This window comes from Saimiri boliviensis, chromosome 2 (genome assembly GCF_048565385.1).
Source record: "Saimiri boliviensis isolate mSaiBol1 chromosome 2, mSaiBol1.pri, whole genome shotgun sequence".
NCBI lineage: Eukaryota > Metazoa > Chordata > Mammalia > Primates > Cebidae > Saimiri > Saimiri boliviensis.
In genome coordinates this window covers 219,846,496-219,864,810 of record NC_133450.1, presented here as the reverse complement: position 1 = coordinate 219,864,810, position 18,315 = coordinate 219,846,496, and the positions used below count along the sequence as shown (strand labels likewise).

Sequence of the window (18,315 nt, the reverse complement as noted above, 5' to 3'; positions counted from 1 at the left end):
GGCTTGCTGGTTTTTGGCTCACATGGCTAATAAACAAGAGCCAAGTAGAGGTACGGGTAAATGGTGGGAAAGAAGAGTTTGGCTCTACCTGAGGAGGCTGGGCCAGGGCTGGCTCCTGGCTCTCTGGCTGACTTCCAGGACAGTCAGGGGTCAAAAGAGACCAGGAAATGCAGTGTCTCCTGCACCAGGACGCAGTGAGTGAGCCCATTCTTCAGGTCCCTAATTCGCGCTTTTAGTTTTCTGAGCCTGCTCCAGGTCTGCAACCCCCTGGTCTCTTCCCTAACCCTAGCAAGGGGAGCCAGTGTCGCTCAGCACAGACCTGGGCTGGGGGCTGAGGATGAGGCAGAGCCTCAGGGAAGAGATAGTGGTGCAGATGGTGGTGAAGTGAAGGGACCAACTGGGTCAGGAGGGGAAGCCTCTGTTGCCGTAGTCCTGGCAGGAAGCAGCCTGCAGGCGTGTTGAATGGCTGGTGCTAGGGAGGGCCAGGCTGGCAGATCAGGGCCTGCGCTGAGGGTGGAGGCACCAGGGAGGAGGGGGCCCTCTGAGCCTCAGTCATGAGGCTGCAGCAACAGGACCCCCTCCATGCTTGGGCCAGTGTATACCAGAAGCCCACCCAGAGCTGCATCCTGGCTCTTCATCCACCTACCCACTCACCTATTTATCCTCTCCTCCAAAAACCCTACAAAATTTGAGCATTTACAAAGGGCAGGCATAATACCAGGTGGTGAAGATCCAACCAGGAACGATTTGGGCCCAGTGACCAGACAGAGAATAATGACAAGTTGTGGTGAGTGCCATAAAGAAGCAAAGAGCTAAAATAAAGACAACTCTGAGACCAACAGGATGAGCAGGAGCAGACCACGAGGGGAAGAGTGTCTAAGGCTCAAGTGAAGGGCCTGGGGAGGAGAACTTTACAGAGGCTTTGCTACACTCAGGCAGAAGTGAGGCTAGAGTTTGGGCTGTGGATGGACAGAGCCACCAGGGAGAGGCAGAGGTGGCTCACGCCAAGGTGAACACCATCCCTGTGCCATGACCCTGGGCCCTCCCATCTCTCTCTGCTCAGTGGCTCCAGCATGGAGTCAGGCAGCAGGAAGGGGCACTTGGAGATGATTATTCCATCTGCCTTAAAACAGCGAGGGCAGCGAGTATGGCATGGAGACTTCTTGGCATTTAGAAAAGTCCAGGATGTGGCTCATCCTGTTAAGGCTTTGAATTGAAGCGGCTGCAAAGGCTAAACAGGCCTCTTATTCACACTAATTTGGAGGGGACTCGGAAGGACAGACCACCACTTTCACTCTGCTCCAGAATTCTGGCACTGTCTCCAGAAGCAATAGGCTGGTCTTCGCTAGAGTTCCTTCTGTAGCCCTAAACAACTGCATTAGAATTTTGCTGCTGTCTCCTACAATCTTCTGATAGGAACCCTGCCCTGATCCCTCCTCCTCCCCCTCACCACAGGTCAGGTGTAGGTGACTGAGCACCTGAAAGGAACAATGCTGACTGAGAGGGGGAAGGTGTTCTAGAACGGCAGAGATGATAAGGTAGAGACAAGACCAGCACCAGGAGCTTTCCTTCTGGCCATGCTTGCTGGAGGTAATCTGCCACGTATGGAAGGCAATGAATTTGGAAGACTGCGAGAGATATTTTAATATTGGGCTCATGGAAACCATGTGAAAATCAAGCTTCCACTAGGACTGTCTTGAGGTATAGATAACAGCATTTCCAAAGGCGCTGAGAATCAACCAGCATGTCCCTCTAAGTTACCAGAGGCCCTCACGGGTGCTAGAGGCAAGGTCCAGCTCGCACACTGGAGCCAGGAGAGGCTGGAAAAGGCAAGCAGCCCGGAGTCCCCCCGGGAATCAGGGCAGAGCCTTACTGGGTGGGGCTCATGAGGCTGCTACACTGGCCCTATGGGTTCTGTGACTCTGTGCCCACTAGGAGCTGTTACAGAGGTTGGCTTGGCACTACAAAGTGGGGAGAGTGGCTTGAGCAGGTCAATGGGCTAGGGGAGGTGTGGCCCCCAGCAGCTTGCAGCAGTCACCCTCTTACAAATACTGCATGTCAGACTCTTGAGTGCCTTCCAAATAGTATTTTGTTTTTAACATTCCAACATTCCTGGGAGGAAGGTTTCATCATCCCATTTTACAGGGAAAAAAGAAAACGAGGCCCAAAAGGGTTAAGTCACTTGCCCAAGACTGCAGTGGCCTAGAACCCAGGGTGGTATGACCTAGAGCTCAAACTAGGGGAATGAAGTGCTTTTGGATTCCCCTCGACCCCCACCCCTCAGACCTCCCCCTGGGCAGCAGTGGAAATCAGCTCCTGTCACTGAGTTGGTTGGAATATGAGTAGGAGGTAACCATTAAATAATAACGATGAAGCAGCCAACACTGAGCGCATTTTCACAATGTCAGTATGAGCAGAGCACTTTACAGGCAGGCGTGAGCTTACCCAGGCATCACAATAACCTGAGAAGGTGAGTCCTCGTATTGCCTTCATTCTGTGGATGAGGCCACTAAAGATTAGAGGTAAAGCAACAAAGCCAGGAAACAGCGGAGCTCGGGCTTGACTGCAAAGCCTCGGCTGGCTCAAATCACTACGGGACTCTCTCTCTCTCTCTCTCTCTCTCTCTCTCTCTCTCTCTCTGTGTGTGTGTGTGTGTGTGTGTGTGTGTGTATGTGTGTGTGTTTCACACGTCTGATGAGCCACTTGCATCTGGTGGCATCAAATACCTTGGGCATCCTCCATACCAAACTCCAGGGCACATAAACCCAAGCTTGAGCAGCAGCCCCACTAAGGGTCCAGAGAGCCTGGAGAAGATGCTAGTGTTTTCTCTACCTTGTGTGTGCTCCCAACTTGGGGCTCTGATCCTGCCTCTCTTGAGGCTGTTCAGGCCCAGGCTCTAACACCCAGGTTCTTCCAGGGAGCCCAGTACAAAGGAAAACCACAGAAGTCCCACATGATCAGGAGCCTGGGCAGGCTGGTGCAGAAGGGCTATGAACAGGGATAGCTGAGTCTGCTAAGCTGCAAACTTGACTTGCCCTTGGGCTCCCCAGTCAAGGCCAACTCTGGCAGCCACAATTAGGCTATTGGTGGGTTTGCTCCCACTCGAGGTAGCTACGATACCTGCAAGATCTTCCTTGGAAGAGACTAGTCTTGGAGAGCTGCTTCCTGGTTCGATTCTGAGCGACAGTCTGAAAACAAAGATTTTCATGAGATCAGATGGGTTCTGGTTTACCACATGGGAACCTGTTTGGGGCTGGAAATGGCTACTATTGTCACAGAAGCCAGGAAAACCATGAGATCTGCTCCAGATCATAGCCACTTCCCTCTGAGGTCTCCAGGGGGTTTCCATGGCTAAGAAACAATCATTAAGAAAGACAACGTGAAAAGGAGTTAAGTGTGGCCTACTGTCTACTGAGTACAGATGTATTCACTCTGAGCCAGTACATTTTCTAGATGAGAAAACTGAGGAGTGGTAAAGTTAAGCAGCTTCCCCAAATTCATAGGATTAGCAAGTGGCAAAGTAGGATATCAAACCCAGGACTGTCTAACTCCTCTGAACCAGTTAGTTTTGTTTTTTTCTTTTCTTTTTTTTTTTTTTTTTTTTTTTTTTGTGATACAGTCTTGTTGTTCTGTTGCCCAGGCTGAAGTGCAGTGGCAGGATCTCGGCTCACTGCAACCTCTGCCTCCCAGGTTCAAGCGATTCTTGTGCCTCAGCCTCCTGAGTAGCTAGCATTACAGGTGTTTGCAACCACATCTGGCTAATTTTTGTATTTTTAGTAGATAGAGGGTTTTATCATGTTGGCCAGGCTGGTCTCAAACTCCTGAGCTCAAGTAATCAGCCTGCCTTGGCCTCTCAAAGTGCTGGGATTATAGGTATAAGCCACTGCACGGGGCCTCCGAACTAGAGTGTTTAATCATTATACTGCACTATGTGTCATCAGATGCCCTTAAAAAGGGACAAGGCATTGGACACACTATGAGGACTGGCACTTCTATATATTGTTTTAAGCACCAATTAAGAACTTCTGGGTGAAAATGACAGAGTGAAACTAGATGCCAGACTCTTCCTTTTCCTTTCAAAACCAACAAAAAATTATAAAAGCTTATAAGTAAAAGAACTCACCAGGTGCAACTAAACAAGAGAAGGGGCATAATTTAAAGCCATGAACGCAAAGAATTACAGTCAAGGAAAGAAAAAGAGAATTCTGAAATTGGACCAAGAGTTGCATCATGGCATGGCTCCTGTCAAGCCCACTGAGAGGTCTCACTGGGTCTGAGTGGGGGTCCTTATCGTTCCCTCTTCTGAATGGCACCGGATGCTGAGGAAATAGGTGGAAAGCATGGAGGATCCTCTGATGGAAACGAAGCCACTATGGGGCATGATGTGAAACCTGAGGGTATCTCTTTCTGGGATACGGCTTCCCAATGAGGTGGAAACTACAGCATAGGCCTTTTGCCAGAACTCACATATGTGAAACAGACTTCTTGCTTACTGCCTCCACAGAACCTGAGTCTTCTACTCCCCCAGGCTATAGAAGAGAAGAAAAACTAAAATCCCTGGACCTCCCAGCTAGCAGTAAGGGAAAACCGGCCCCTCTTACACACATGGGAGGAGGGCCAGACATCTCTGCCACCCTCATATCAGAGCCATGGAACATCCAGACAGAGCCTCTCAAATGGGAGCAAAAGGAAAGAGAACAGGCAAGCACTGCCCAATGGCCCAACAGAGAAGGCAGCCCCAGGAGAAGAGGAAATCCCCTCAAGTGCTTGGAGCAGTGGAACAACTTATTAAGAACACAAGTAAAACAAAACCTAGAAAATGAGATGCTAAAACAAAGGAATGAGATGAAAAAGAAGATTGAAGACCTAGGGAAAACAAATCCAGGACTGAAATAAAAGAGTGCCGAACAAATACCTAAGTAGGAATAGACCACCCCAGTGACAGCTGATGAACAAGGTGGAGACTGCCGCTGTTAGAAAGAAGTGAATGGATATGCTGGGCAGAGCATCCAACACAGGGATTCCTGGAATCCCTGGAGGAGAGAAGCCATGAAATAGCACAGAAGTAGTCAAAGATACAAACAAAAGGAGTTCTGCCATGAAGAAAGATGACACCATGGTCTGGGGAAATCTGGTAGAAAACCCTCTACTCTGAGGCATTGTCTTATTAAGCTTTTGAACTTCAAGGAATTCTTCACCTACCAGGCAGACAAGTCCCCTAAGAGGAAAGAAAAAGTCAGATGGGCTCATTCTCTACAACACCTAAAGCCAGAAGTCAACAGCACACAGTCTGCAGCACTGAGGGAGAAAACCAAAGGAGGGCAGCCAGCAAGGCCAGGCCCAGTCCAATGCAGGCATTTCCCTGAGGGAAAGCCAGGCATGCAGGCCCTGTGAGCACTTTTATGGTTTTGGTGGAGTAGGGTGGGGGGACCTACTTCCTGAAGAAATGCAGCTAAGTAAGGGACAGATTAAAATAAAGACTCCAGGAATGGAGAAGCTGTGGAGAAACAACAGGTGGTAAAAACTGAATCTGTTTAAAAATACTAAACAGTGGGAATTATAATTCCTGAATATCATGTTTATGTTATAGACTTGGACTATGTTGTAATAATAATATAACCCAAAAGGTTGGAAGCTGGTGAAGTGGAGGTGAAGGAAGGGGGAAAGGGCTAATTCTCATCTTCCATAACCAGAGTCGGCTGACACTATTCACAATGTAAACCTAGTTGAAATTAAACTTATTGACTCAAGCCTCCTAATGTTTTTCCTGACCTCTTTTATTAATTTTTTTTTTTTTTGAGATGGAGTCTTGCTCTGTCATCCTGGCTGGAGTGCAGTGGCACAATCTCAGCTCACTGCAACCTCCACCTTCCAGGTTCAAGCGATTCTCCTGCCTCAGCCTCCCAAGTAGCTATGACTACAGGCGCACCCTACTACACCCGACTAATTTTTGTATTTTTAGTAGAGATGGGGTTTCATCATGTTGGTCAGGCTGGTCTTGAACTCCTGACCTCAGATGATCTGCCCTCCTCAGCCTCCCAGAGTGCTGAGATTACAGGCGTGAGCTACCATGTGCAGTCCTCTTTTATTAATCTTAGAAGCCTCTTTTAGAAAATAATCTCTCTTTTGGTAAGTAAATATTTGAAGAGCAGCATTTTTTTTTCATATTTTAGTTTTTTCTGGTTAAATTAAAATGAAATTAAAGTTAGTATTTTAAATTAAAAATAGTCAGTGTGGTATAATCCAATTTTAATATTCTATCCTTGCATCCATCCATCTATCCATCCCTCCCTACATATATATATATAAATTTTCTATGCCTAGAAAAATGTCCAAAAGTATGTTCACTTAATGCTAACGGCCATGCTTTCTAGGTAATAGGAAATTGGGTAATTTTTCTTAAATAAAATAGAATAAAGGCTGTGGGAAGTAAAGCACCAGCTGGACCTCTTGGCATAATATCTCCAAAGCAGATGGGGCAGGATGTCAGCAATGCAATGTCACTAATGCAATAACTAAGCCATTGCATCCTTGTGGGTGAGGAGCCAGCCTCCAGATGTGAGTTGAGCCACAGAGTGTGGGTCCTCAAGCAGAATCACAGGCTCTGCCCATCTCTTGCCACTTGGAGCCAGAACCTCCCTGGGAAGGAACTCCCTTGATGGTCTGAGGGCCAGGGATAAGAATGCAGGCTTCCCCCTGGGTTTGTCCACTTTGACCACAACAAAGAGCCTTTGAAAAAACCCAGGCTGATTGTTGATTAGCATCAGGTGCTGGGGTGTTCAAAGTTCTTCAGAATAGAAGGAGTAATTACTCATGATTTGCACCTTGTCCAAAGATTATTTCATGGTTAGAAGTATTTACAGGCCATTTTTTTCTCTCTAAAGCATATTAGTATTAATGAAAAACCACTGTCTCCTTTATCATAATGCTGGTGCATAAATGGGAAATATCCCAGAAACTAAGTGGGAATAATTTTGTACTGCAGGGCACTCTTTTCAGGAACAGCAAATGCTTTGTAAATAAATAAAATGAGCTTGATTTGTGGTGAACATAATTTTAACGGTAATCTCTGGCTTTGAACTATTGTTGTTACTGTTATGTAACAGATCACAATTTCATATTATATTTTAACAAATTATTATATAAAACAACTAAAAGCATTATGTCTATGTTCCAAAAGATCATTAGAACCACCTTGGAAGCTTTGAAAAAATACAACTTTTCAGGTCCCACCCCAGACATCTGGATGGTTAGAGAGTTTCCCAGGTGACTCTGGTTTACAGACAAGGCTGCAGATGCTCCTGTAGAGCTGACCAGGTAGGGCACTGCTTGAACATCCGTTCCCCTTAGGATCTTTCCTGGTGAGTGAATTTTGGGCAATGTGGTGGTTGTCTCTGTAGCCAAAGTTCTGTACAGTTTTCACTAACTTAGATGAGGACCATGTAATCTGGCTAATCAAATTCACAGAAACAAAACTGGAAGAGATAAAAAATATACTGGATAACAAGATTCCAAGGAATCATGGCATACTGGAAGCAACCATAAGATAAGATTTAAAAGAATACATATGCTCCTCAACTTACAATGGGGGGACACATCCTAGTAAACCCATCACAGGTTGAAAATATTACAAGTCAAAAATGCATTTAATACACTTAACCTACCAACACCATAGCTTAGTCTAGCCTACCTTAAATGTGCCCAGAACACTTATATTAGCTTACAGTTTGGCAAAATCATCTAACAAAAAGCATATTTTATAATGAAGGACTGAATATCTTATGGCATTTATTAAATACCATACTGAAACTGAAAAATGGAATGGCTGTATGAGTACTCAAAGTTTCTACTGAATGTGTGTTGCTTTGGCATCATTGTTAAGTTGAAAAATCATTAAGTTGAACCATCCCAGGTCGGGGACCATCTGTGAATGTGAAATTGACATTTAAGTGGTAAATGACTGATTATAAGATGGCTGGGGCTTGCCTGAATATCAGGTCATATGAAAAAGTACTGGGGTTCTTAGTTGGTCTCAAGCTGAAAATGAGCCAGGAGGACTTCCAAGCAGTATTGCAGACAAGAGTTAACATGAAAAATCCTTCTTTTCCCTCCAAATATAGAAATGCTAGATACATTCCCAGATGCCACAAATGAAGAAAGAACTGAAAGCCGCAGCAGGGTTAGTGGAAGACGAGGCCAGAGGGCCCATGGGGTTTTTTATGAGAACTGGGTGTACTCTACAGGGGCTGTACAGGGAAGGAGGTAGGGCCTTGAATCCTACAGAGAGCTGAGAGTCATAAGGAACTGTCTCATCCATGAAACAGACTCTTGGAGAACTGTCTGCTGGTATGGAGATACGGCTAGAAGCTGCCTTGCCATCCAGCACTGTGGGTGATGGAGTCACTTGTGAGAACCATAGTACTAAGCCTGTGCCATTCACAGCGTGGAGTCCAAGTTCATATTATCCACGCCATATGGGAAAGCCACACTGAGAAGTTAACACAACACCTTCCTCTGAACGTTGGGGAGGGGGGTTATGAGGATGGGGCAGAGGTGAGTATGAGAGCTGTTCAGACATCAGCACTGCGGGGTCTGTGAGGTTGGAGATCACACTGCACACGTGTGCTTGTGTATGCTGGGGCATGGGCGCTACTGCAGTAGACTTTGATAAATCTACTTGCAGGGACCTGAGTGCTAAGGACAAAAGTGGGGCTTGGGGGCCTAACTGACACAGGAGTAGGTGGGGACTTACTTGTAGTTGTCATCTTCCACAAATTTCTGGAGCTCTTCAATGTAGCGTACAGACTTCAGGTACTTCTGCACATGGGGCAGGGTGGTGAGGTGATCTGCAAAAGGTGGACAAAATCCAGAGACTTCAGACTCTCCCCATCTTTAGGCCCCCAGATGAGAAGTATGGAAATCACTGACTTTAGATGCTTCTGGGACACTGAGATTCATTCATTCTTCCAGCAGTTGCTGATGCTCTTTGAGGACTGGCCCGGTGTTGGGCACTGGAACAGAGGGTTCATCAGGCCTCAGTTCTGCCCTCAAGGAGTGTCCCCCAGATGGCTGGGACTTAGTAACCATACTTTGAGGTCACCATGGTTTTTCAGCCAGGAAGGAGGAGCTGCACCTCCACTCAGAGATCAGGGGCTGGGTAAAGATGGCTGGCTCCCTGGCCTCCAGAAGAGACCAAAGCTAGGTGTCTGTGCCCTAAAACAGGTTTCCACTGGGGTAACTGAGCAAGCCTCCCATACTTACCCACCTGCTGTGTGACATGAATGCACGAATGAATGAACAGACCCTGTCCAGCCAGGTATGGAGGCCCAACCCAGAAGCTGGCCCAAGACTTGTTGCATCCTAGAAAGAAAGGGAGGTGCCCAGGCCCCTAAAACATGCCTGTTCCAAGCTCTGCAGCAGGTAATTTTACAGGAGTCATCTTTGTTAACCTTCACAACTGCCTCATGTGGGAGAAACAATATCCCCATTGCACAGAGGAAGAAACTGTGGTAACCTGGGTTTGGACTCCAAGTGATGGAAGGCTTCTGCCACATGGTACTGCCTGTCTCTGGAGTGACTGGCGTCAGATGCCCTCTGCAGATCTTGACAGTCACTGCACTCCTGAGAGGGCCACTGGGTGGGACAGAACAAGCCAAGAGCAGAGGTGGAGGGAGTAGAGGAGGCTGTGAAGAGGAGCAGAAAAGAGGGTGGGGAGGACCCTCGCTTTCTGGGGAGGTGCATCCAGTTGCAGCAGGAGCACCCAATAGCTCTGGGCCTTCACAGCAAAATTCTGAGCAGATCATTTTTTTTCTCTGGAGCCTCAGTGTTCTCTCTCTGAAGTGAGGATGACACCTGTCTTACAAAGCTGATGGTGGAGATGACGCAGGTGACAGTCAACAATGGTAAGACAGCATTTGCTGGGCTCTCATGAAATGTCAGGGACTGTGCTAAGGGCTCTGCATGAATCACCTCCCCATTTTCATGCCTGAGAAAACCTTCAAGGGGAGAAAATGATTTTTTGAGAGACAGAGCTGGAATAGGAACCCAAGTTCATCTGACCCTGAAGCCCATGTCTGTGGTTGCTCTGCTGTCCAGCGGGACAAGAGGTGTCAGTGTATTTGTGGTAGAAAGGGCCCGGGCCAGGCGAGACCTGTACTGGGAATTCAGGTGCCTCTCACCCCTTTTGTCAGAGAAAAGCTGCTCTGAAGTATGAGAACCCCCACTTTGCCTGGGGATGCTTGTGGAGGGGCTTTTGAGCAGGGCTCTTGCTTCAGTGAACCTACCCTGGCTTCCTTGTGATATTCCAAAATGGAGGCTGTGGATTTCTCACACCCTATGCACAGTGGGTGAGGCTGGGTTCCTTCCTACACCCCTCTTTCGTGCTTTCAGACTTTTACTCCTCTGCCCTCTTGTGAAAACCTTGTTCTTCAGAGGCAGGTGCCTAGAGCCCCATCCCCTTTGTGCCATGCCCCCTTCACTGCTGACTTCTGCTGACTGGCTGCCTGCTCATCAGCGCTAATTCCCGGAAGACCTGAGCACCCGGCCCACAGTCAAGTGCCACACACCAAGTCTGCCGCCATCTCAGGTGAAATCAATCCTCACATGGATGGCCCATCCAGCATTCTGACATCAACTCCAGTGACTTTCTCCATCCCTCTTACATACCCACCATCATGGGCACACTGTGGATCTGGCCACGTGTAGCAGGGTGTGGCCAATCACTTATCACATCATTTTCCTTCTCCTTCTAGGCCCACAGTTAGATTACATTTCCTAGCCACTGTCGGCAAAAGTGATCTGTACTGCTTGCAAGCCTGGCCCATGAAACCCACCCTTGTATTGGTTCTCTCTCTCTTCCTGCATCTGCCAGCTGGATGTAGAATCCAGTGGAGGATTCTGAGGCCATGGGAGACGGCAGAGTCACAGAAAAAAGAAGCCTGATCCCCAAATCTGCTTGGAGGAGAGCTGCACAGAAAGCTCTTCATGAATGAACGAATGAGCCAGAAGTCAGAAAGACCTGGGCTCTGCCATTCACTAGACATGTGACTGTGGACAAGTAACTAAACTGTTTTCAGAGCCTCAGTTTCCTCACTTGTAATACTAAAATAGTAACAGCTAGTTTGCATAGCTTTTGAAGATCAAACTTATGTATAAAAGGATCTAGTACATGTTTGATGCTCACGATATTAAAATGAGAAACGTTGTAGTTCTTTGTCTGGTTTCTAGAGCTTTTTCACTGATGAGACCCAAATTTCAATGAGGTAAGATTTCACAATTCCAACAACAAGGGTACTAACCATAGCTGCAGGAAACTTGTAAATCAGCAATTATTCGAAGAATATTGTTCATCTGATTGGATCTTTGTTCATTTTCCATGATGCTGCCTGAGGCAGGATATGCAGAATCAATGTAGATTAAATCCAGAAGATAGATACCTAAAATAAATAAGATATTTTATGATGGAAGGAGCTTACCACAAACCAGAACAAAATCGCACAAAATAGTACTAATCTGCTAAAAAATATAAAGGGTGACTTATGGAAAACTGCGATAATATTTGGACTTTAATTCCAATTCTGATTACCAATTTTTTCATACAGATTGCCCCCAACTATAAATCAAACATCTAAGCAACAGCCAAAATGTATGCTGGCAAGACTTTAGCATTTCTAGTTCAAATACTCTCCAGCAATAAGGTTTTTACCTGTAACCCAACTAGAAAATAACAGGACATGAAAGGGATGAATACTGTGTCTCTCACCAACTGGTAAAGTTTAATAGGTCTAAAGTGCCATGTCCAGGAGAACACCCATTTGAGCTGATTTCAGTTTTTTCTTTATTGATCCAGCTGTCTATTTGTCTGTCTGTTCCCCTACCCATACCTTATCATACATTAACTAAGAAATAAAAGAAAAAATTTAAAAAGCAACAGCTCTCAGTACAAAGAACTAAAGAGAGAGAATTTGGCCAAGGGTGCTTATAAGAAAATAAGATGCAAAATAAAAATATGGCTATGTTACAGAAATAGTAACATCCAGTTTGCACAGCTTTTGAAGATCAAATCTGTGTCTGAAAGGATCTTAGTAAGATCCGTCACAGGCCAGTGATAAGCTGGGGGGATGTGAGGACAAACTGACTGTCTGGGAAGGGGCACTGGCTATGCAGCCACCACATAGCTCTCATAGCAGCTGACTAGCTGCAAGGCCATCCTCCAGGCCACCTGGAGATGTGCATGGGCCATGGATAGGATGTCCTTTCAGCCGCCCTCCATGGGCACTGCTATTGTGCCCACCACACTGGCCAAGTTGGGCAGGAGAAGTGATGTAAAACAGAATTCAAGGCAGAAAACACTAGCAAAGCAAAGAGGAGTGCTTGCTCTAAAAACAAAAGCCCAGGTGATCGAGAAGATCTAATGGTCAAAAATTTCTATGCATGAAGAAACAACACATTAATTAAATTATAGATAGTAAAAAAATGTTAGAAATAAAAAGTCAGTTCAACAAAGACACAACTATAGAGGGAGGCTTTGGTATGTCTTCTCCAGAATTCATTTAAGTATGATATGTGTACACATAAGCATACACACACACACACACACGCGCGCGCGCGCGTGAATGCAATGATACAGTATTATAGTAACAAAGTTATCAAGCTTGAGGCAGAGCATGGTGGCTCATGGCTGTAATCCCAGCACTTTGGGAGGCCGAGGTGAGTGAATCGCTTGAGCCTAGGACCTTGGGACCAGCTTGGGCAACATGGCAAAACCCTGTCTCTACACAAGTACAAAAATTAGCCGGTCATGGTGGTGCACGCCTGTAGTCCCAGCTATTTGGGAGGCTGAAGCAAGAGGACTGCTTGAGCCTAGGAGGTGGAGGCTGTAGTGAGCTGAGATTGTGCCACTGCACTCCAGCCTAGGTGACAGAGCAAGGCTCTTGTCTCGGAAAAAAAAAAAAAAACAACATATATATATATATATATATATATATATATATATATACACATACACATACACATGAGACGTGGTGGCTCATGCCTGTAATACCAGCACTTTGGGAGGCCAAGGTGGGTGGATCATCTGAGGTCAGGAGATCAAAACCAGCCTGGCCAACATGGTGAAACCCCATCTCTACCAAAAATACAAAATTAGCCAGGTGTGGTGGTGGGCACCCATAATCCCAGCTACTTGGGAGGATGAGGCAGGAGAATCACTTGAACCCAGGAGGCGGAGGCTGCAGTGAGCCGAGACTGGGCCACTGCACCCCAGCCTGGGCAACAGAGCAAGACTCTGTCTTAAAATAATAATAATAACAAGCTTGGTTTTCTATAAATGAAAATATAGTTCTTTCCAGGTACCCATGGAGTACTTACAAAAATTGATTTATATAAAGAAAACCTCAGTGAGTTCTAAAAAGTAAATGCCATATTATCTATTTTCATTGACCTTACTATATCTAGGATATAACTATAAATACAGAAAAAAAATCTAACCACTTGAAAACACACACATGTGCATACACACACTGATGTAACTCATAGGTCGAAGAAAAAATTAAAAATCTGTTTGAAGAATCTACTAGAAGACAATGACAAGGAGAATACTACACATCAAAACTTATGGGTTCTGACCAAGGTGGTAATCAGGGGGAAACTTACAGCCTTAAAAGTTTACTATTAAACAACTAAGAATTATTACAAACATTGGAATTAACTTGGTTAATTCTATGAAAGCTGTGAGGGTTTGTGCATGGATAGATGAGCACTGCATTAAGAGTTATATGTTCATTCTCTTATTTATCCTTCTAACAACCTATTTTACAGAGGAGGAAAAGGAAACTCAGAGAGGATGTGTAACTTGCTCAAGGTCATACAGCTGGTAAATGATAGAGACAGGAGTCGAACGAAAGCCTGCCCCTCCTGAGTGCACACTTCCTGCCATTGCAGTGGACCACTGGTGCTAGATACCATGAGTCATTCGTCTGCTTTTAAAATAGCTGCATATTGTTATGGGAAACTGTTAAATCACAGAAACATATGCTAATACTTCTCACAGGAGCCATTTCTACTTCCTTTCTTTCTGGCAGTATCATGTTTCCAAAATTTTAATAATTAGAAATAATTTCCCTTGTAGAGAAGCTCCAAGTTTGGTCAGTTTAAATCTACAGATTTATTCTTTCTCTTCACCTTGTTTTTCTTCTCCCCTTTTAAAAATGTAACTCAGTTACCACCCTGAAGAGTCAGCAACGGCAATCCTGAAAATGCTTTTACTGCTTCAACCAACACAAAAGCATCCTCTAGTGCAGAGCAGAGAATGAAGGAATGTGGGACACAGGGCAGCTTTATTCCAGATGCAATGTGCAGACTTCAGCCCAGCTGGCTCAGAGTGGCAGAGTGAAAGCTCACCCCAGGAGCAGAGAAAGTGAGAGTAGGATGGGGGGAAAGGAAACTTCCTGCCTGGGGATCAACTCCAAGACAGACTTCCCTCCTGTCTCATGGGATCCTGCCACCGACGTTGGAAAGTAGGAGGAAAAAGCTATAGCTCAGAGAGATTAAGAAACCTGCCCAAGGCCTCACAGCAAGGGTAATGGAATTTGAACCCAGGTCTATCAGGCTGCTGCACCCCTGTTCCCACCCACTGGTCATCAGAAACACAAAGGGAGTTGCCTTTCCTCAAATAACACCCTCAACATGAAAGGTGCACTTTATGCCGCACTGTGAGGACAGGTGCCGGATACTGGCCCTCCTCTTGGGTTCCTGGAGGTGGATCCCTGAATGATGCTCTGCGAACTGAGGCCCACAGAGTTCATAATTTTCCTCTACAAAACATGCAGATGCCCACACCTGCCTACTCCTCAAGACCCAGAAGTGTGAGCCAAGGCCATACCTGCTGAGGACTAGGTAGTGCACCCCCCAAAAGGAAGCCTCCTGGCCCCAGTGACATGGGGAGACTTTGAGCTTAGGCAATGCCTGAAAAGAGCCTCCATATAAATAGCCTTTCACTCCCACAACAAAAACCACAGCACAAGCAGCAAGTCTCCTACAGGTAACACTGCACAAATCCACAGAAATCCTTTTAGTATTGTATTAGTCCACAACAGAGATACGCATAAGCCTAAACTATAATGAAATCATAAGAATAACCACCTTCCACTCGTACCATGCCAGGCACAACATGAGCCCTACATGTAGTTGGCACTCCCCACAACTGCACTCAGACACTTGTTTGCTTCATTCATGTATTTCAAATCTGACTCCCCATCAGACCTAAGGCCTCAAGGGCAGGAAGTGCATCTTGCTCCAGGAGCTCAATCTCCAGCATCTAGAATCAAGCACACAGGAGCTGCTTGGTAAGCACTAGCTGACGAAGGGATGCATGAGTGAAGGCATATTTTATTTAACTTATATAATAACCTTATGCAGCACATGCTGCCCTCGTTTTATAGTTGAAGAGAGAGCCACCACCAGTCAAATGATGATAAAGACAGCTAATGCTTACTAAGCACTTACTGTATGCCAGGTTCTAAACTAAGAGCTTTGCCCAGATTATTGATTCATAAGAAAAATGCTGTTGTCAGGGAGATTTTATTGTGATTTTATAACGGAAGAAACTGAAGCTGAGAATGGTTACACTACTTGTCTATGGCCACATAGCCAGGAAGTGGCAGAGGCAGGATTTGAGCACAGGTCTGTCCAGGTTGTCTACTGTCGGTCCTTCTTTCACTCCAGCCAGACTCTCTAGTGTGTGGCAGCCAGTGAGGCAAGATGTGTGCATAGGTGAACCCAGGCTATGGCTTTATCTGTGCCTGATTTCTCCTATGGGGTCAACACGCTCCAAGAGAGATTATGACTCTGCTGTAGCTGCCTCCCCTGCTCCATCTACCACCTGCTACTCTCCACCTCCCTCACAGCCACTGTGGTCATCAGTCTGTCCCAGGTCCCACCATCAGTGGCTCACCTAGTCCTGGGGGCCTTTCCAGCTCCGCCACATGACAAGCAGCTGTGGTATAAGTGAGAGAATGTGGGGTCCAGAGCCAGGGGACTCAGAACCCTGGCTCTGCCACTCACCAGCTGGGTGGCCTTATGCAAGCCTTTTTACCTCCCAGGGCCTCAGTTTCCTTGACTGAGTAAGTTTAACAACAGTGGTGTACAGGAGTCTCCCAGTCCAGGGCCTGGACCACTGAAGTGCCCAAGAAGCTGAGCTGACCTAATGGCTGGCCCTGTGGCAAGGCCCTATTTGAAGCAGCAGCATGGGAGGAATGGGCCCAGCTGGGTTTGCCATAACCATGGATGGTGCCCAGACGCCGACTGCGTGGTGGCCACCCCTCAGCTGGACCAGCACATGGCCTTGTGTATGACTTGGGGTTGTGGCTCATGAATCACAAAGGCATGTGGGCAAAGTCCTGCTGTCTAGACAGAATCTTGAGGTCCAGGGAAGCCAAATCACCCCTGGCTCCCCAAGGTCACCTGGATTGGGACGGCACAGCTGGTCATCTCAGCTCCTATTCCTATTTACACAGTTACTACAGCAAATGACATTGTGATGTTGGCCTTATGAAGATGGACAGTGATTGGATCAACCACAGGCCTTGGCTGCCTTGGGGCTGGACAGTGCCAGGGACCAGGCAAGGTTGAGAGGTACAGACCTATTGGGGTAAACGACCCTGACAGTAATGGCCACTGTCTACTCCAGGGAAGGCAGGTATTGCTTTTACCATGGCACCTTAGCAGTGACCTGTAGAGAAGGCACTCTTGTTCCCTACCATTTTACAGATTAGGAAACTGAAGCTCAGTGAAGTGACTTGGCCAAGATCACATAACTTGCAAGTGGGGGAATCTGGATTTGAATTCAGGACTGCCTGACTCCAAAGATCTGGGACACAGAAGAGTGCTAGGGGCTGGGGGCTAGAAGTCACTGGCTGGTACAAGGATGAGGGTCCCAGGCAGAGTTGGGAGTGTGAGGATCCTTGCTGTGGCCTGTCTCCCTCAAGGCCCAGGACACTGCTGGCAGCTGGCATCTGCCCCATGGCCATGCCAACCCCCATACTGGACCTCCTCCGAGACAAACAGATCTCAGACCATGCTTGGGCTCTGCTCCCTCCTTCTATACCCCACACAGGGCCTGGTGACACTGCTGTAGCTGCCACATGAGTGCCAACCAGACTGCTGTAGTGAGGCAGACTCCCAGGATGGGAGTGAGCAGCTCTCAGCTTGCTCTGCCACAGAAGCCTTCTGCAGCTGGGCTGGCCTCAACACAAGGGGCAGATGGCCAAACCTGCTTCCTGACAGTGAATACAGGCTCCCCACCAGAGATATCCACAGGATACCCAGCTCCAAGTAGGGAGTGTCAGGCTGACAAAAGAGGCGCTCTTCTAAACAGACACCTTCTCTGAAGCTGAGGGACACCCATGCTTAATGGCCCAGAGCCTGCTTGAAGCTGGGCGCTCACAGCCTCCCCAAACCAAAGCCCGCGGCTGGCACCAGGGTTTCCCACAAGGCCAGAGACTCACTGCTCCCTTGTTCTCCCATCGCCACCCCGTCTCACTTCCATCCCGAGTCTGGTTTTGGTTTTTCTCATACAGCTATCTTTTTAATAAGAAAAATTCTGCTGTGTTGAGGGAAAAAAAAAACCTCTACAGCATAAAAATGTGCCACATTTCCATCTTATACTTTCCATTTTCCCTCTCTCCCTTTTTCAAAGTTTGAAATGAAAGACTTTTTTCCATGTTCTTCTGATCTGCCTTGAAAAGATCACTTTCAAATTTCAGGATTGAGGAGTGCTGGCACCCAGAACTATACTTGTGTGGTTTGATCACATAAACTGTCCTGATAAATTCCCAATGAAACAACAGAGCAGCAGCTCATTAGGGTGTGTGTGCTCTCTTAAGAGAGCACAAAGCAGTTCCATCTACTGCATGACAAGATCTCAGCAGGCAGCCCAGGCTCCCCGAGGAGATGGGGAAGACCATGAGTATTAACTAGCACCTGCTAATTAATATCCATCAAACAAAACAGGGCTTCAGAACAAATCCTCATTTAGAGAGTATTCGTTTTATGAAAGCTGTTGGAAGCTAACTGTCAATGAGACAGTTTCCTCAGCCTGCAGAAGGGGGCGGGCGTAGGCAGTCACATGGCAGGTGGTCAGAGGCCATGCTTTCTGGATGAGCACATGGCCTTGTGTATGACTTGGGATTGTGGCTCATGAATCACAAAGGCACGTGGGCAAAGTCCTGCTGTCTGGACAGAATCCTGAAGTCCAGGGAAGCCAAATCACCTCCTGGCTCCCCAAGGTGAAATAAGGACACACCTATAGATCCCCTC

General features: G+C 46.8%; 1 protein-coding gene across 15 annotated transcripts in view; it reads right to left on the bottom strand.

The window, feature by feature from the left end:
* RALGPS1 (Ral GEF with PH domain and SH3 binding motif 1) overlaps positions 1–18,315 on the bottom strand; it is a 378,783-nt gene that overhangs the window by 50,558 nt on the left and 309,910 nt on the right. For all 15 annotated transcript variants that reach the window (XM_039474737.2, XM_039474735.2, XM_039474736.2 and 12 more), the window contains 3 exons: positions 11,298–11,435; positions 8,753–8,846; positions 3,121–3,188 (listed from right to left, as the gene is read on the bottom strand). In XM_039474737.2, coding sequence (XP_039330671.2) covers positions 3,121–3,188; positions 8,753–8,846; positions 11,298–11,435 — 300 coding nt within the window. The remainder of the gene's footprint in view (positions 1–3,120; positions 3,189–8,752; positions 8,847–11,297; positions 11,436–18,315) is intronic.